General features: G+C 44.3%; 1 protein-coding gene across 4 annotated transcripts in view; it reads left to right on the forward strand.

Moving 5' to 3' along the window:
* The window catches only part of PDGFRA (platelet derived growth factor receptor alpha), a 43,234-nt gene that overhangs the window by 12,599 nt on the left and 13,362 nt on the right, over positions 1–17,273 (forward strand). For all 4 annotated transcript variants that reach the window (XR_004298855.1, XM_032400354.1, XM_032400355.1 and 1 more), the window contains exons 4-17: positions 1,887–2,147; positions 3,343–3,473; positions 4,719–4,890; positions 4,983–5,172; positions 6,595–6,710; positions 7,672–7,798; positions 8,897–9,090; positions 9,796–9,890; positions 10,105–10,237; positions 12,480–12,584; positions 12,967–13,077; positions 13,557–13,710; positions 14,597–14,763; positions 17,044–17,159. Coding sequence is in view for 3 of the 4 variants with exons in the window: in XM_032400354.1 (XP_032256245.1) it covers positions 1,887–2,147; positions 3,343–3,473; positions 4,719–4,890; positions 4,983–5,172; positions 6,595–6,710; positions 7,672–7,798; positions 8,897–9,090; positions 9,796–9,890; positions 10,105–10,237; positions 12,480–12,584; positions 12,967–13,077; positions 13,557–13,710; positions 14,597–14,763; positions 17,044–17,159 (2,072 nt within the window). In the remaining variant the exon portion in view is untranslated. The remainder of the gene's footprint in view (positions 1–1,886; positions 2,148–3,342; positions 3,474–4,718; positions 4,891–4,982; positions 5,173–6,594; positions 6,711–7,671; positions 7,799–8,896; positions 9,091–9,795; positions 9,891–10,104; positions 10,238–12,479; positions 12,585–12,966; positions 13,078–13,556; positions 13,711–14,596; positions 14,764–17,043; positions 17,160–17,273) is intronic.

The following is a 17,273-nucleotide window of genomic DNA, read 5'->3' on the forward strand; positions in this document are numbered from 1 at the left end:
TTTGGTTTACCACCCAGCTGGTCTGTCCCGTGCACTCCTTGTAATGATCTAAGTCTACATCTGTACCTGTATCTATGTTTTATCTGTTCCTTTGTGTGTATCTGTCTCTCTATATCTCTATAAATCTATATCATCTCTGTCTGTATCTATCTCTATCTGTGTATATTGGTTTCTACCAAGGACAGTTGTTTAAAGAAGGGCCATGATACTATTTAAACATTGCATAGATAGTGCATTATGGTAGGGAAGACTTGCATTTTTAAAGGAAGCCCTGGCTGATGTGTTATGAATATCAAAATGCATATTTTAACCTGAGATGAATTCGTAGCTTTGTTTGCTGAAATCTTCACTAACAGAATTCAAGGATTTGGAACTCTGAACACAAACTCAAGTAATGGAAATCTTCGTACATAAATTAAAAGGGACTATAGCTAGAGTACTTGGCTTAAAGCAAACAAATATACAAACTATTGATAACTCTTGCCATCTTGTTTTGGCAGAGGTGAGGTAAGGGGGTCTCTGAAATATGTCTTCCTGCCTTTCTGCCTTTTTCTTGTAAGTTTTTTTTTTTTTTTAAGATTTTTTTATCTGTTTAATTTGACAGAGAGAGACACGGCGAGAGAGAGGGAACACAAGCAGAGGGAGTGGGAAAGGGAGAAGCAGGCTTCCCGCTGAGCAGGGAGCCCGATGTGGGGCTCGATCCCAGGACCCCGGGATCATGACCTGAACTGAAGGCAGACGCTTAACGACTGAGCCACCCAGGCGCCCCATTATTTTTTTTTAAATCGGCCACTCTTCTTGTCCTCTGTAACTGTGGGTGCCCCATGGATCTAGACTCTCTTCATTTCTTTCATGACATTCTTAACTGTCTGAACCCTCTTCCTAACAATAAAAGGTTTTGTTTTAAGAAGGGTAGGCATTTAGAATGTCACCCCAGCTTTGTTCACACATAAATGCCCCCTGCTTTGAAGAGAATGGTGGGAATATGGGCTTGTTAAAGGCATATGGTGTTTTGATCATCTTTTTGTTTGTTTGTTTTGATCATCTTAAAATTGTCCAGAAATTCTCCCCTACCCTCAGCACAAACACTATCCAAGTAAGTTCTGCACTGCTGTCAGTTAGAGATCTTTTTATCTGTAGTCATGGAGAGTAAGGGGCCCTTCTGAACCCGACGTTTGAGACTCTCAGTATTCCGTACTGTAGTAGCTTACATAGCTGGTTTTCTTTTGGAAATAAAATTCTCAGGCTGTGGAACTGTAAATTCTATTTATTACTTGACAGATTATTTTTTTTAATAGACAGGTTTCTGTACTACTTTTCAGTAATACTGACTATAGACAATAGGAATTTTTAAATTCTTTTTTTTGGGGGGTCTGGGGTTTTGGTGATCGTGGTCTAGGGCACATGTCCTCTGAAGCATCCAGGCACTAACTGGTCAGAACAAAGACAGGGTCCAGGTGTCCTTCATAAGTCACTCATTCCCTGAAGTCAGGGGTCTTGGCATCAAGGTGTTTGGAGTCAGTGGTCTTGGAGGATGTTTATGACCAGAATTTTTGAAATTATGAGTATTTTCTCTTGTTTTGAATAGACTTGATTATTGATCATTTTTTCAGTAGTGCTTAAATTTTGTTTTCAACTCCTGGCTAATATTTAGTCATCACCAATCTTTTTACTAGGGTACAGGCATTTTGGTGTTATTCATACTTTAAAATAGGCTTCTAGCTCTTACGGTGATTAATGTCAGTGTGGTGACAAGTTCTGGATATATGTGAAGGTATCATTCATACCTAATGTGATTAATGCCAGTGGGATAATTTTTCTTCTGAATATATGTGTAAAGGTGAAATTAATGCCTAACGTGTTTTTCTTTCTTTCCCAAACTATAGACCCGGATGTAGCCTTTGTACCTCTAGGAATGACAGATTATTTAGTCATCGTGGAGGATGATGATTCTGCCATCATACCTTGTCGCACAACTGACCCCGAGACTCCGGTGACCTTGCGCAGCAGTGACGGGGTGGTGCACGCCTCCTATGACAGCAGACAGGGCTTTAATGGGACCTTCAGCGTTGGGCCCTATGTCTGCGAAGCCACCGTCAGAGGGAAGACGTTCCAGACCATCCCGTTTAATGTTTATGCTTTAAAAGGTACTTGTAACCTTCTCTCTCCTTCTTTAAAGAGCTAAAGGCAAAATAACTAGATGTATACAGGATTTTGTTTTTTTAAACCATAGTCCCTGGTGATGGAGACCCTGAATATTTGGGGATCTAGGACCCCACCTTTACCATACAACGTTAGGCTGCCCTCTGTGGCTGTAATAATATTAAGCTTAGCACTACTAAAAACAAATGCTTCTTTACCCCTTGTAAGATTTCATATTTCATCAGTTCACTTCGAAATACTGTAAGGAATTCTTTTCTCGCATAAGCCTCTTACTGTTATACCCACATTCCTGACTACAGAGGCCCTAAAAACAAACACACACCTGTGGGGGTTGGATGCCTAGATTAACTTCAGTAACTTAAGAAAAGTGATTTTGATTTCGAGCAAAGCTTGTTGCTACAGCCCTCCCTTTGATGTGAGTGGTTCATGTGAATGGGAAAGGGTAATGCGTGTTGGGGGTCAGCAGTTTGGGGTGAGCAGAATGCCACTGAACGCTGGGTAAGGGCTTCTTTTATGCCAGCACTGTGCTTGGTTCTAGAAGAGCGCTGAGAATAGTTGGGCAGCAAGGTGGGAGAGAGGAGAGAAATGGTAAGGGAGGAGCAAAGTGCCCAGAGCAGTGCTGGTCAGAAAAGGCTGGTTGATTAAATGAATAAATACATCTATAAAGGTGGTTGCAGAAGAGGAGAGCCATCCTTAACCCAAATGCTCAGGAATGTGGTGTTCTGTCCGATTGGAATTTAGTTTTACTCTTGTTACTATTTTGTGTGTAGGTGTTTGTAGGTATGTGTGTGTGTTATTTTATAACTATGTGCCAAATTACATACGCCAACACAAAATCAAAGTTTCTGAGACTTCAAAAAATTTGTCTTGATCACAGTGGTTTGAAAATTATTTTTCTTGGGCCAGCTTGGTGGCTCAGTTGGTTAAGCATCTGACTCTTGACTTGGGCTCAGGTCATGATCTCAGGGTTGTGAGATTGAGCCCTGAGTTGGGGCTTAAGATTCTCGCTCTTCCTCTTCCTCTGCCTCCCCCCCGCAACAAAAACAAACAAACAAAAAGCTTAAAAAGAGAAGAAAACTATTTTTCAGGGTTTTAAAAAAGAAAGCAAACCCAAACCGTATAAGGTTCTAACTATACTGTGGATAACGAGGTCCTTGTGTTTGTTCTTCTTTTAAATAGCAACATCAGAACTTGATCTAGAAATGGAAGCTCTTAAAACTGTGTATAAGTCAGGGGAGACGATTGTGGTCACCTGCGCCGTCTTTAACAATGAGGTGGTTGACCTTCAGTGGACTTACCCTGGAGAAGTGGTAGGTACCTACAAGGCTCCTGGTGGCATGGAGCAGAGCACAGCAGGGCTCAGAAGACCTGTCACTGACGGGGCATGACACCGATCTTCTCCAGACTTCAGCTTCCCATCTCTGCTGTGAGCCCATTTGACTAGATCACTTTATGGCTCGTTGGGCAATGGGGGAGGTTGAGACGCTAGCTGGACCAGGACCTTCAGAATCTATAAAGGTTGTACACCGAGCCTTCTTTTTCATAAGAAAGAAAGAAATAGGAAGGTTCTATACATACAGCTCTATCTATCTATCTGTCTGTCTATCTATCTATCTATCTACCTATCTAATTCCCCTTCACTCCTGATTTGCAAATATCTGTTCCCTGTTCTTTTTTGGCATTTGATAGCTTCTCTCCTTTTATCCATTTCTCTCCCCTGTGCTTTTGCTTCCCCTCTTCCTGTCTCTCCAGGGCATTGATTGGAAGTTGGGCATTTTCACATATGACATTATGACCTCATGCATTGAAGAGACATTCATAATCCTATATGTGTACATCTTCCCGGAATATGAGGCAGTTTGATTTTACTGTTCATGCTTGATTACCCTTAATCCTTAAAGCATAAACATTTCTTCTCATTTATTGGAGATAGACATTTTCCCCCCAAACCATAGTACATGCTATTTGGCCCAAAAATATATAATCTAAGTATTGTTTTATAAAACAAAGTTTTCATCAGATAATAAAAATAATACAGGTTTATCATCATCATGTTATCAAATTTAGAGAAACAGAGGAAAAGCCACTTCCCAGGACATCACTGTTAATATTCTAGGAAGATAAATCCTTTCAATACTTTGTATACAAAATAAATGTAATCATTAATAGGTATTATACTTTAAATAGTACTTTGTCACATCATTTTTCCTCTGGCAGTATATCACAAACACCATACTATGCCATTAAATATCCTTTTTAAAACGTGATTTTCTAAGGCGCTAGCTTAAGAAAATTTTTTTATTAGACTATTTTTTAGAGCTGTTTTAGGTTCGTAGTGAAATTGAGCAGACGGTACAGAGATTTCCCATTAGCCTCTGCCCTGTGCATGCACAACTCCCCCCCGCCCCCTTACCAATAGCCCCGTGGGGTTGGCGGGGGGAGGACATTAGAATCCAGGAACTTACATTAGCACCTCATCCCCACCCACGGTGTGTATGAGGGTTCACTCTCTGGAGCCAGCTTTTTAAAGTGGTTTTCCTCCCCTTCTGCTGTAGAAAGGCAAAGGCATCACCATGCTGGAGGAAATCAAGGTCCCTTCCATCAAATTGGTGTACACTCTGAGGGTCCCCGAGGCCACGGTGAAAGATAGTGGAGATTATGAATGTGCTGCCCGCCAGGCCACCAAGGAGGTCAAAGAGATGAAGAAAGTCACCATTTCTGTCCATGGTACATTCTGCTTTCTAAAATGTCAGTTGTCCCTGCTGCTCAGGATCCACCGCGTGGTAATCATTACTTAATGGAAACTCTTCCCTGTACAGAGAAAGGGTTCATTGAAATCAAACCCAACTTCAGCCCATTGGAAGCTGTCGACCTACATGAAGTCAAACATTTTGTGGTGGACGTGCAGGCCTACCCTCCTCCCAGGATATCCTGGCTGAAGGACAACCTGACTCTGATTGAAAATCTCACGGAGATCACCACGGACATAGAAAGGATTCAGGAAATAAGGTAAAGAAACACCCTTCCCAAGTATGCATTTCTTTTTACTGTGTCTCTCTAGATAGACTGAGGTTTGTGCATGTCTTACAACACAAACCAAGACTCAATCTAGAAAATGAGAAGTCGACACAGGAGATACTTGAAATCAAGTACCTTTAATGATAACGTTGCCATGTGCTAATACTGTGCTGATAAATATTTAATAATAAAATAAGAAAAAAGAACTAAAGAGCTCTGTTCCCAATGAAAGATCATTTCCTGCATCCAGGAAGGGATGGAGGAAAGGAAGTAAAGTTGGACCCACTTGGGTTGGATATATTCCATGACATCTACCATCTGTATGGCAAGGAGACATGTATGGTGACGCCATACTTTCGGGCCCTCAAAATCCTTCCACACATATAATTTCATTTAACTAATTCTGGAAAGGACACTGTGCTTTTGCATATGGTTATCCCACACTACACAGAAGGACGCTGAGGCATGGAGAATTTCAGGGATGCCTGAGCTTGTCATGCTTTGTGACCAGCGCTCTTCCCATCCATCCCGTGGCTTTTTGGCACTGTGATGCTTTACACGTTTACTTATTTATTTAAAGATTTATTTATTTATTTATTTATTTATTTATTTATTTGACAGAGAGCGAGAGAGAGCACAAGCAGGGGGAGCGGCAGAGGGAGAAGCAGACTCCCTGATGAGCAGGGAGCCTGATGTGGGGCTCGATCCCAGGACCCTGGGATCATGACCAGAGCTAAAGGCAGATGCCTAACGACTGAGCCACCCAGGCGCCCCTGTGATGTTTTATAAAGAAGGGCAATCAAATGGGCAAATACTTTATTGATGAACCCATAAAAACACACAGAGCCAAATGTCACTTATAACACATGGAAGAAATCTTTAGGGGAAACTTCCCTTTAATAAAGTATGAAGAAATAGATTTTTCTAATTTATTTTTTTAAAAGGTGATGGAATCTTGTGCTTTATTAGTATTTAAGCATCGAGAAGGTGCATTGTAAGAACCCTTGCTCCATTCCTGCTGCCATTTGCCCCGGTCTCCCTGCCTCCCCAGGCAGAGGGAAATACTTTTATTAGTTTCATTAGGTTCTTCTGAAACCTTCCAGAGTTTCTTTAAGCAAATACCAACAAGTAGGAATGTCATCCTGGAGACCTCTCCATGTCAGTGTGTAGACTGTGTCCTGTTGCTCGTCTCAAGATGTCTGGGCTTCTGTTTAAGAATTAAGTGTCTATAAGTCAGACCTTCACTATGTAGAAAGGGCACGGAGAATCCCAGAAAAGCGAAGATATGGACAAGAAAAAAAAGATGTTTTTACTTTTTTACAAAAACAAACTTTAAAGTGAACATGGCACCTGTTGGAACAGTTGGCATCTGTTTGGCTATGACTAGCTGACACAAAGGCCTTTTCGTTTCAGGTATCGGAGCAAATTAAAGCTGATCCGCGCTAAGGAGGAAGACAGCGGCCATTACACGATCGTCGTTCAAAATGAAGACGACGTGAAGAGCTATACTTTCGAACTCTTAACTCAAGGTGCATCAGGCAGTAGAAAGATCATATTAGCTCAGTGATGAAGTGAATGAGTGTCCCCCAAGGAGAGCCTGGCACTTTTCTCCCCCCGGGGGGTGGAGAGAAAAGCAACACTTTATGGGAGAAGTAGCTGGTGTAGGCGTCACCTGTCAGGGAGAGCTTTGTTGGGCTATGAATTCACACAATTCTGGGAAGTCCAGGCTGCTCTGAAACAGTCTGGGGAATTCCTAGCTTACAACACCACCTGCTTTTCAGTCTGGCACCTCCAGTTCTTGGAAGAGTAAAGTGATGCGTTTTGGTCCAGATGACCTTAGGTTGTTCCAGAGAGTTTTGGCCTTTTCGCTTAGCTTCCCTCAAGGCATCGCACAATGGCCCTTACCAGGAGGGACTGCCTCGGTCTATTCACGTTCAGGTCCAGCCCCTGTTCACTGGGTACCTACCATGTGCCTGGGACTGCGTTAGGGGACTCACTTGACCCTCACAGTAAATCTGTGATACAAGTATTAGCATATTTCTAATTTATTTGATCATGGATTTAAAAAAAAGTCTTTTAAACCTAGTGACATTCCACAGATGCACTTTGGTAAATGCTGCTTTAGATTATACTCTAGCTGAATCTATTAGTTGAACCCCTAGCTGTAATACAATTTTAAGAGCCTCCTTGCCTTTCAAGCCAAATAACCACAGGGGCTTTTTACTTTTCTCACTCCAGATTTAGAACACCACAGGATACAAATCCCTAAACACTGAAACTGTGAAAATGCTCTTAACCAAGTGGGTCTACCCAAAGTGGAGCATTATGATTATGCACATAATTGCTTTCAGCCCCTTCTTGGGTGGTTACTCGCTTGGCAGGTCCGAATGCGACGTGGACAAATTCTGAACCTGAATTCTGTGAACCTGTGGCTCACAGGAGTTCTGGGACCCAGACGATTCGATTCTGATCTCTTTTTATCTCTTGCAGTTCCCTCGTCTATTCTGGACTTGGTTGATGACCACCATGGCTCTACGGGGGGACAGACCGTGAGATGCACCGCTGAAGGGACGCCTCTTCCTGATATCGAGTGGATGATCTGCAAGGATATTAAGAAGTACGGAAACGGGAGGTTTCTTTTTCATTGGTGGTCAGAATGTTTCTTCCTTGATACAAAGAACTTCAGATGCATTTGCTTTCTTTGGCTGGCCCTTCTTTTGTATTTGTGATTCTGACTGGGCCTAAGTCTCATAAACTACAGGATAGGGTCCTAAGCACGGGCCTGGTGTGCACGCGTGCATGGTATGGGTGCCCGTGACCCATGTGGTCATGAATAGCTGTAAGGAGAAGGTCCCTGGCTCTCACCAGATTCTCCAAGGGTGCCTAATCAGAAAAGAAGATGAATTTAAAGGACCACAGGTCTAAGAGGATTTTTACCACCCTGGTCCACTTCACTTTATATTTCTTACAGGGTGAGCTTTTTTTGTTAGCTAGATTGGCATGTGAACATAAATGACAATATTGCCCATGGTGACTGCTTGCTTCCTTTGCCTACCTGCTGTTTGGGGGAAGTTAACTCACCAGTTCCTCCTTTACCCCCCATCTGTCCATCCTCTCTGATGGGCACTCGAGCGACATGCTCACGCTTCCACCCATGGTGACTGCTTGCATTCAGAAGCCTCGATTGTTTCTCTTGGAGGCTGATACTCCTAGACCTTCCCTTTCTTAGGGGATCTTGATCTTGGATCTTGACTGGGGCTAGAATCTAAGTCTCATTAACTCGGCCAGGGGATCGCTCCAACCCTAGTGACACCTGAGGGGCTCTTGACAGTGCAGGTGGGGAGAGAAGAGGGAGCCAGGCTTTTTCAAGGGGTGGGCAATTGGGATAGTTAAACATTCTTGAAGTGGGTCTGTTCAGTTGGCTCATGGGTTCAAGGCTTGGGATCGGTAGTTATATTTGATGGAACTTATTTCTACCCTGCGTGCTTCATAAACAGTTAACTTTCAGTTATCCACATACAGGTTATCCTCTGTTGGGTCCATGCAAACGAGTTTCAGTGATATTAATATGCACATAAAATACAAAAGTCCACTTGTAGCACCCCGAAATGTAGGCAAGGTCAGAGCTGCTTACCACCATAGGTGATTCTCACTGCTTTGCTCACCTCCATTGTCCTGATAACCGGCTCTGTATTTATGTCCTTTTTCTCTCCAGGTGTAATAATGAAACTTCATGGGCAGTTTTGGCCAACAATATCTCAAACATTATCACGGAGGTCCACCCCCGAGACAGGAGTACTGTGGAGGGCCGAGTGACATTCACCAGGGTGGAGGAGACCATCGCTGTTCGATGTCTGGCCAAGAATCTCCTTGGGGCCGAGAGCCGAGAGCTGAAGCTGGTGGCTCCCAGTGAGTTGCTCTTAGTCATCAGCCAAGCCCTTCCTCCTTCATGCAGAACTTTGAATCCCAGATGGGGTCCAAAAGGAATGAAGGTCCCAAGGCAGAAATTCAGCTCTGAACGCTCTTAAAGGGCCTTCTCTGGGCATCCACATGGGAGCCCTTTCTTTCGGATTCTGACCCCCAATTGCACCTTGCAGAGGCATCCTGCTTGTCCAGTGGGATAGCTACTCCGTCTCTGTAGTCTGAGTGTGGGGATGGAAGATGTGGAAGGGGGATCTTCTGCCTTGTTGCTCCTTACAACTGTCGAGACAGGTTGAATTCTTAAAAAAAAAAAGGTAACGAAGCCCAAATTAGAATGTAAACAAAACGCCACCTTTCAAAATAAACTGAACTTCTGAGACTTTCAATCTCATTTATCAGTGTTTATATTCCAGTCCACATTCTTTCTAGAAGGTTAAGTGGTGCAGTACCTTTGGAGCCAAATTGCATTCCCGTGATTGAATTTTGTCCCCTTTCTCTTCTAAGGGAAGAGCTAGAGTAGGTTCATGTATGTAGATGATTGAGAGATGGTATCGCCCATCCTGAAAATGAGCCAGGCAGCCCTGATGCTTTTCCACCAGCAGTGAGAGATTTCTGGCCCAAACACAACCACATCGCCTTCCTGCCCTCCTGCGTGTTTGTGCAAATTCTTCCTCATGCGTCTTTCTCCTTCAGCGCTGCGTTCTGAACTCACCGTCGCCGCTGCGGTCCTCGTGCTGTTGGTGATTGTGATCATCTCACTTATTGTTCTGGTTGTCATTTGGAAACAGGTAGGTATTTTCCCCAAAGAACTAAAAACCTTTGAACCAGTAAGAACAAGAAGAAGAGCAGCCTAGCTCAGCGCGTGGCACGGAGAAGGAGCTCAGTAATTATGTGTTGAAGGAATGTGGTTGATCCTGCTGTGTCTGGTCACTTTGCTGCCATTAAGCTTTGGTGCATCTGGGCTTTGGTAATTCACTAGTTACCTGTCCTGGTCATTCATAGAAACCGAGGTATGAAATTCGTTGGAGGGTCATTGAATCCATCAGCCCTGACGGACATGAATACATTTACGTGGACCCGATGCAGCTGCCTTATGACTCAAGATGGGAGTTTCCAAGGGATGGACTCGTGCTTGGTAAGCGCCTCCTGGTGGGATCTCCCAAGACTCCTCTTTGATTGGGACATAACTACTTTTTATAGCCTTGTGCAGGAATAAGGGATCTGAGCTTGTGCTTGGTAAGAGCTAGGCAATAGAAATTGGCTTTCAGAAGTATTTTTCTGTCTTGAAAATGAGTTAATTGCGTCACTGCCATGGTTTTTAAAAAATCTCGTTCCAGGGGCACCTGGGTGGCTCAGTTGGTTAAGCGTCTGCCTTCGGCTCAGGCCATGATCTCGGGGTCCTGGGATCGAGTCCCACATCGGGCTCTGCCCTCAGCGGGGAGTCTGCTTGTCCCTCTGCCCCTCCCCCCCCGCTCGTGCTCTCTCTCACTCTCAAATAAATAAATAAAATCTTAAAAAAATAAAAACATAAAAAAATAAAAATCTTGTTCTATAGCAAATTATGGTTAAAGAAAACTTTACAAGAGGAGAAGAGAATGTGAGGAGGTCCTGCCAAAGATACTCACTGAGACGGCTTTGCTTTGGGAGTCACACAGAGTGATGGGCTGGATTTCTGTGCCTGAAAAGGAACAGACGAGATTTGAATGAGGACAACCACAAAGGGTATTTTAATCTAGTCCATTCTGAGGATGTATTAGATACTTCTTTAGAGTATGTATATTTAGAATATAAAATATAAAAATATAGGTACTTTTCAAAGCAAAATATGTAAAAATAATCAAGTCAACTTATCACAGACTTTTCACATATTTCAATCTTGGGCTGAGACCGAGTACATGAAGCTTTAGTTCAAGGAATTTTTTTTTTAAATCACATTCTGAATGAATGAAAACAGGACAAAGACACAAAGCAGATGAACATAGGGGAAGGGAAGGGAAAATAAAATAAGATGAAAACAGAGAAAGAGGCAAACCATAAGAGACTCTTAACTATAAGGAAAAAACTGAAGGTGGCTACAGGGGAGCTGGGTGGGGGGATGGGGAACTGGGTGATGGGCATTAAGGAGGGCACTTGATGTAATGAGCACTGGGTGTTATTTGCAACTGAGGAATCACTAAATTCTACCCCTGAAACTAATAATACGCTATATGTTAACTAAATTGAATTTAAATAAAAAATAAAAAAAGACAAGTGAAAGTTAGAGCTAGAGGTCATGTCGCTGGGAGTACGCTAACCTTGTGTGCTTTGGAGGATGACAGAGGCAGTGTTTAATGGTCCACTTGTCTCAGTCCAAAATACAAGGTTAGGTCTTCTTAAAGAGTTACTTAAACTGAAATCAAACAAGATGTCCTAGCTACTTCCAATTTCAACTACTTGTACCTGGAAACGAAGTTTTCTTTATCATCTCTCCCCACCACCAATCTCACCCCTACTCCCCTCCCCGCCCCCCCCCCAGTTTTACAAAAAGAGCCGAGGAACTTAAAGTAGTAAAATGGGGGGGGGGGAAGGGCAACATCCCTAATATGCTAAGAGGCATTTCTGTGTCTCTCTGCTCCTGTGTGTTCCCCTAAGGCAGCCGTACCTTTCCAGGTACAGTTTCCCACAATGCAAACATGCAAACATGCACTGCTGGCTGTTAGTCCCTTATGAGCTGAGTCTCCCACCCCCCACCCCCAACACGGCTTGGTTTGGCGTGGTGAGACTGATACTCGGGGACGCATTCTTTTTAGACTGTGGGGACGGCAGCTTCCATTTCCTTACGTCGCTTCCAGCATGGAGCCAAATGTGTGCTCCCACTGGGCGCTGTTAGCCTGTGATGGTCCCGGCCCTTCCTACAAGCAGGCAGCAAGACTTCATCACGCCTTGGAATCAGTGATGTCTCGAATACCGAAGTATTTCCAGGGGATAAGGACTTACTGATGCAAAAGATGTCTCTGTTTGCATGTGGAGAACAGAAGGGTAGAGAAGCAGGGGGTTTGGGCGAGAGCCACAGGAAACAAGGGCCTCGGAGCTTGCGGTCTGGCCCAGTACTGGAGCTGGGAGACAGAATGCTCACACCAGGGAAGGATGCACCCTCCTTACTCCTGCCCGCGGTTCCCTTCCCCTTACAGATGTTATTTGACAAAAGCAATTGTACTGATTTCCTTCCCTGTGGGCTCCGTTCTGGTCTTGACGTGCTGACTTGCAGGAATCATGAGGCTGACTCCATTCTGAAAGAATAGCCCCCCGCTGGGCACCCGCGCACGCTGGCCGTGGTACATAAAACCGAGGGGACGAAGCCCCAGTCCGCCTGTGTTAATGGTTCTGATTGCTCACAGGTCGTATCCTGGGATCTGGTGCGTTTGGGAAAGTGGTTGAAGGAACTGCCTATGGGTTAAGCCGCTCCCAGCCTGTCATGAAAGTAGCAGTGAAGATGCTAAAACGTAAGTGCCCTTTCCTGGGATTTTTTTGAAACTAGAGGTTAGTCAGGTGAATTGCTCAAAATCACACAGCGAGTACATGCCAGATTTAGGACCAGATCTTTCGATTCTAGGTTTTGTGTGTATTTAGGCTCTTTTCTCAGTCGCGTTATTTAGATTATTCTCATTGCCTGTATGTTGGAAAGTCAAGCGTTGTTATTTTTGGTGACTTCTTTTTACCCTCAAGACTAGGCACTAGTTAGTAGAGTCTAGACCAGGTCACTCTGTGTTTCTCTTTAAGGCTCTCAGTAAATGAAATGATATCCCATCACAGGATTAGCCATGTCATTGGCTTTGTGTGGGAGGTAAATCACTTGAACTGATACGTGATTTATTTCTTCAACAGCCACAGCCAGATCCAGTGAGAAACAAGCTCTCATGTCGGAACTGAAGATAATGACTCACCTGGGGCCGCATTTAAACATTGTGAACTTGCTGGGGGCCTGTACCAAGTCAGGTAGGCTTCCTGACCTGGGAGTGAGGATTTGCACAGAAGACCTGTCATTGTGAAGACTGTCCAGGCTTTTTTAAAGTCCTTCCTGCCTACCTCCAAACATGCCAGCAGCTCTGTCTCTTGAACGGAGTTGCCTGGATTCCACTGAATTGTCGGAAGGTCCTTGTTTTTGAGCACCATCTCCTGTCTGTGCAAACATCGCATTTCATGGCTTTTCTGTTCTTCGTGTTCATGCCCATTTCTTTTTTTTTTTTTAAGATTTTTTATTTATTTATTTGACAGAGAGAGACACAGTGAGAGAGGGAACACAAGCAGGGGGAGTGCGAGAGGGAGAAGCAGGCTTCCCTGCTGAGCAGGGAGCCCGATGCGGGACTCGATCCCAGGACTCTGGGATCATGACCTGAGCTGAAGGCAGACGCTTAACAGCTGAGCCACCCAGGCGCCTCTCATGCCCATTTCTTAACTGATTTTGGTTCCCACAGGCCCTATTTACATCATCACCGAGTACTGCTTCTATGGGGATTTGGTCAACTATTTGCATAAGAATAGGGATAGCTTCCTGAGCCGCCACCCAGAGAAACCAAAGGAAGAGCTGGACATTTTCGGATTGAACCCTGCCGATGACAGCACACGGAGGTGGGTGCAGAGGGACGCGCTGCTGTGAGTCGTTGGCTTACAAGCCTCACCAGTGGAGAGAGCCCGTGTCTGCATAGAATCCATGTCTGCAGACCCTGTGCCACCAGGCAGCAAGACTTAGAGTCCCCCAGCCTTCCCCGTCGTACCCTGATGCAGCCAGGACACACCTGCCCACAGGTGTTTGGGACCAGATATCACGTGGGGAGGCTTTGCCAAGAGGTTTGAACGGAGGCAAGAGTTGGAGTCATTCTGGGAGCCATTTTGCTGTTAATGTGTGGTCCGCTTGAGACCTGTAAGTTGCGGCTCTGGCCAGGGTTGCCTCCCTGCTGGTATCTTGTGAGAAACTGCCTGAGGACCTCCAAGTTTGAGATTCTGCTCCTTGCGGACCCTGGGCCTAGAAATCAAGCCAGTGGTAGTAATCCCAACTGCGGGAACCTACAAGTAGCTACAGAGGTCTGAGTGGCTTTAAAGTTCTGTAAGATCAGAAAGTGCAAGTTCACTTTATGTAGAATTACTCGATGGACACCACATTGGCACTGAATTTATTAAGGAGCAGGAAACATCTGGCCATGTGGTCGTGCGGCCCAGGGTTTGTGGCCTGTGAGTTGAAACACAGAGCAAGAATAAAGACAGACACACCTGAGTTGAGATGACCCAGTATTTGTGACCCAGGTATTTGTGTGATTATTGATTAATGCTCATCTCACCTACCAGACTGCCCCACATGGAAGGTGCACATTGGTTTTGCTTTTGCTCGCCCCCCTGGCTGTCCCCATACCTGCCACACCGTCTTGTGTACTGTGGGCCCCTGGTCATCATCTACTGAAGGTAGAATGAGCACTCCCAAGGGGCACCCTGAATAAGGTTTCTTTTTCTGTTGTTACAGTTATGTTATTTTATCTTTTGAAAACAATGGTGACTACATGGACATGAAGCAAGCTGACACCACACAGTATGTCCCCATGCTGGAAAGGAAAGAGGTTTCTAAATACTCGGACATCCAGAGATCGCTGTATGACCGCCCAGCCTCGTATAAGAAGAAATCTATGTTAGGTAAAACTGTCACTGTCCACTCTCTGCACCTGCCAGTGGTTTAGTATGATATAGATTTCCCCTGTGCTCTGAAAGTTGGGTTTCTGCCACTCTTTGATGAAAGACCTACATTAGTACTTGTTCTCACTCACTGAAAGAAGTCCGAAAAGGATTTTTGGTTTTTACGAAATAGTAAGTGCTTCTTTGCTTTACACTGTTTTGGCTTACACAGGGTTTCATAGGAATGCTCTACTTTCAGATAGTGGTGGAAACCTGTACTTAAAATACTCAGAGGAAGGGGCGCCGGGGTGGCTTGATCGGTTAAGCATCTGACTCTGGATCTCAGCCCCAGCCTTGATCTCAAGGCTGTGAGTTCAAGCCCCATGTTGGGCTCCATGCTGGGCGTGGAGACTACTTAAAAAAAAAAAAAAATACTCAGAGGAAGGTGAGCAGGCATGGTGAGAGGAACTGCCAGCCTGTGGTCCCTAACTGCCTGTCTGCGCAACTATATCTGTGACGTGTTTGTGGCCTGTGAATTGAAAAGAAGAAAAAGAATAAAGACTTAATGCAATGCATTTTCACACTTTAAATGTAATCCTTTTAAAGAATGGTTTATCCTGATATACTTATCTTCCTTTTTTGGTGTTAATGTGTCTTTTTTTTTTTTTTAATGAAAGTATGGTGATCGCTGGTTTTTATTTTTTTCCCTCAGTGCCCTTATTGGCAAAATTAAAAGTTGGCTATCTTCTATTGGTTCCTAATATTTATTTTCAAAATTTTAATTCTATAAGTCTCTGGTATCTAGGAGTTCAGTAGCCCTTGCTTTTGGCTTTGTTAATATCCACTTTGTGATAGAAACTGGAAAGTAGACAATTGGAGGTCGTGTTTTTCTGATAAGAGTGTTAGGTGTTTCTACTGAATGTTGTTTGAAGGAAGATCTGTCTGATCTTTCAAAACAGATGAACATGTGGCAGGATTGCATTGATTTATAAACTCCAGGGAGCCTAGCTGATGCCCAGAACAGATGGACCACGCCACTTCTGCCAGGGTGGGGTGGCCCTTCCAGGTTCTCATCTAATCCCAGGCTTGGAGCGGGGAGGACACTACTATTGGGTCCGATGTTGACACGTCTTGTGATTTTGTGTTATTGGGCCTGAGCCCTCCCATTAGTCAATGCACAAAAGTGTTGAGCTGCCATGGAAATTATTTTGAAAATCACTGATACGCTCTGAATGCTTGTGGGGTTCTTAAGTGAAAGGTACAATCTGTTAAAAAAGAATGTGCTTGTTTTGCAAAGCTCAGTACACAAGAATATTTTCCATTGCTGCAGTTCCAAGTTCCATTCACTTCTCATTGCCAAATGGGTACACTTCCAAGCCCTTTAAAAAGATTAGCCAATGAGAGCTGTCGGAACCAGTGCTTCCTCTCCCCTCCCGTATTGTTAAAAATAGTTTACATTGCTTCCCAGGCTGGACCTGGCTCCAGATGTCAGGGGAACCTGATTCATGCTCAGCTTGGGCCCTGTTGGCAGGCGGACCACTGCTTTCTGGCCTTCTCCTAGCTGGCAGGAAAAATATGAATGGCTGCAACTACTCTTCACTTGCCTGAAAATTTTTAAAAAGAAATGAGAACTGCTGGCCTAGATTACCTCCTTCCTCGAAAACTCTGGGACCCTTCCAGATGGGACTAACTGGGGAAAGTGGACAAGTTACAAAAGGAACTAAAGGCAAAGTCCTTGGCACTGACCTTTAAGATTGTTACCTCTAGTCTGACTGGGGCTGGATTTTATTCAGGAAATGAGCCAAACACTATGAAGGTGGCTTTAAAAAGAGAAAAAAAAGGGGGGGAGCGGAATTCCTAGAAGCTGGTTTTTCAAAGGGCCCTTATGTATATTCATCATGGAAGATTTTGTGTGTGTGTGTGCGTGCGTACGTGTGTGTGTGTGTGTGTGTGTGTTAGAGGTGGCCTAGGTAACTTGCTAACTAAGGCTGAAAAAAGAAATTTGGGAGGCAAACAAGATATGTGTGAGAACCCACTAGACTGGTCCTTATGGATATATATATATATATGTTTATAAACCAGAGAGCTATTTCTGCAGATAGATTTCTTTTTAATGGTAGAACCTCTGCATGGCTTACATACCCACCCGTGAGGTCTGGAAATGCTATAGGAACATAATTTTAGATCTGTTCTTTGGACAAGGCTGCGCAGCCTGACAAGTGGCCACCCCAGGGGAGCGTCCCGGTGGGGGATGCTTCACGCCATCCTCTAGGGCCAACACACTTCATTCCTTTTCTGCAGACTCAGAAGTCAAAAACCTCCTTTCGGATGATAACTCAGAAGGCCTTACTTTGTTGGACTTGTTGAGCTTTACCTATCAAGTTGCTCGAGGAATGGAATTTTTGGCTTCAAAAAATGTAAGTGTGTTCATGGAATAGAGTTCTCTGTGGATCCAGGCCACAGGTCTGAGTGAGGTGAGCATGGAAGGTCTCGCTCAAAGAGGCCGGTAGCAATGGCTGCTTCTCTCTTCC

Source organism: Phoca vitulina, unplaced genomic scaffold (genome assembly GCF_004348235.1).
Source record: "Phoca vitulina isolate PV1807 unplaced genomic scaffold, GSC_HSeal_1.0 scaffold3, whole genome shotgun sequence".
NCBI classification, from domain to species: domain Eukaryota; kingdom Metazoa; phylum Chordata; class Mammalia; order Carnivora; family Phocidae; genus Phoca; species Phoca vitulina.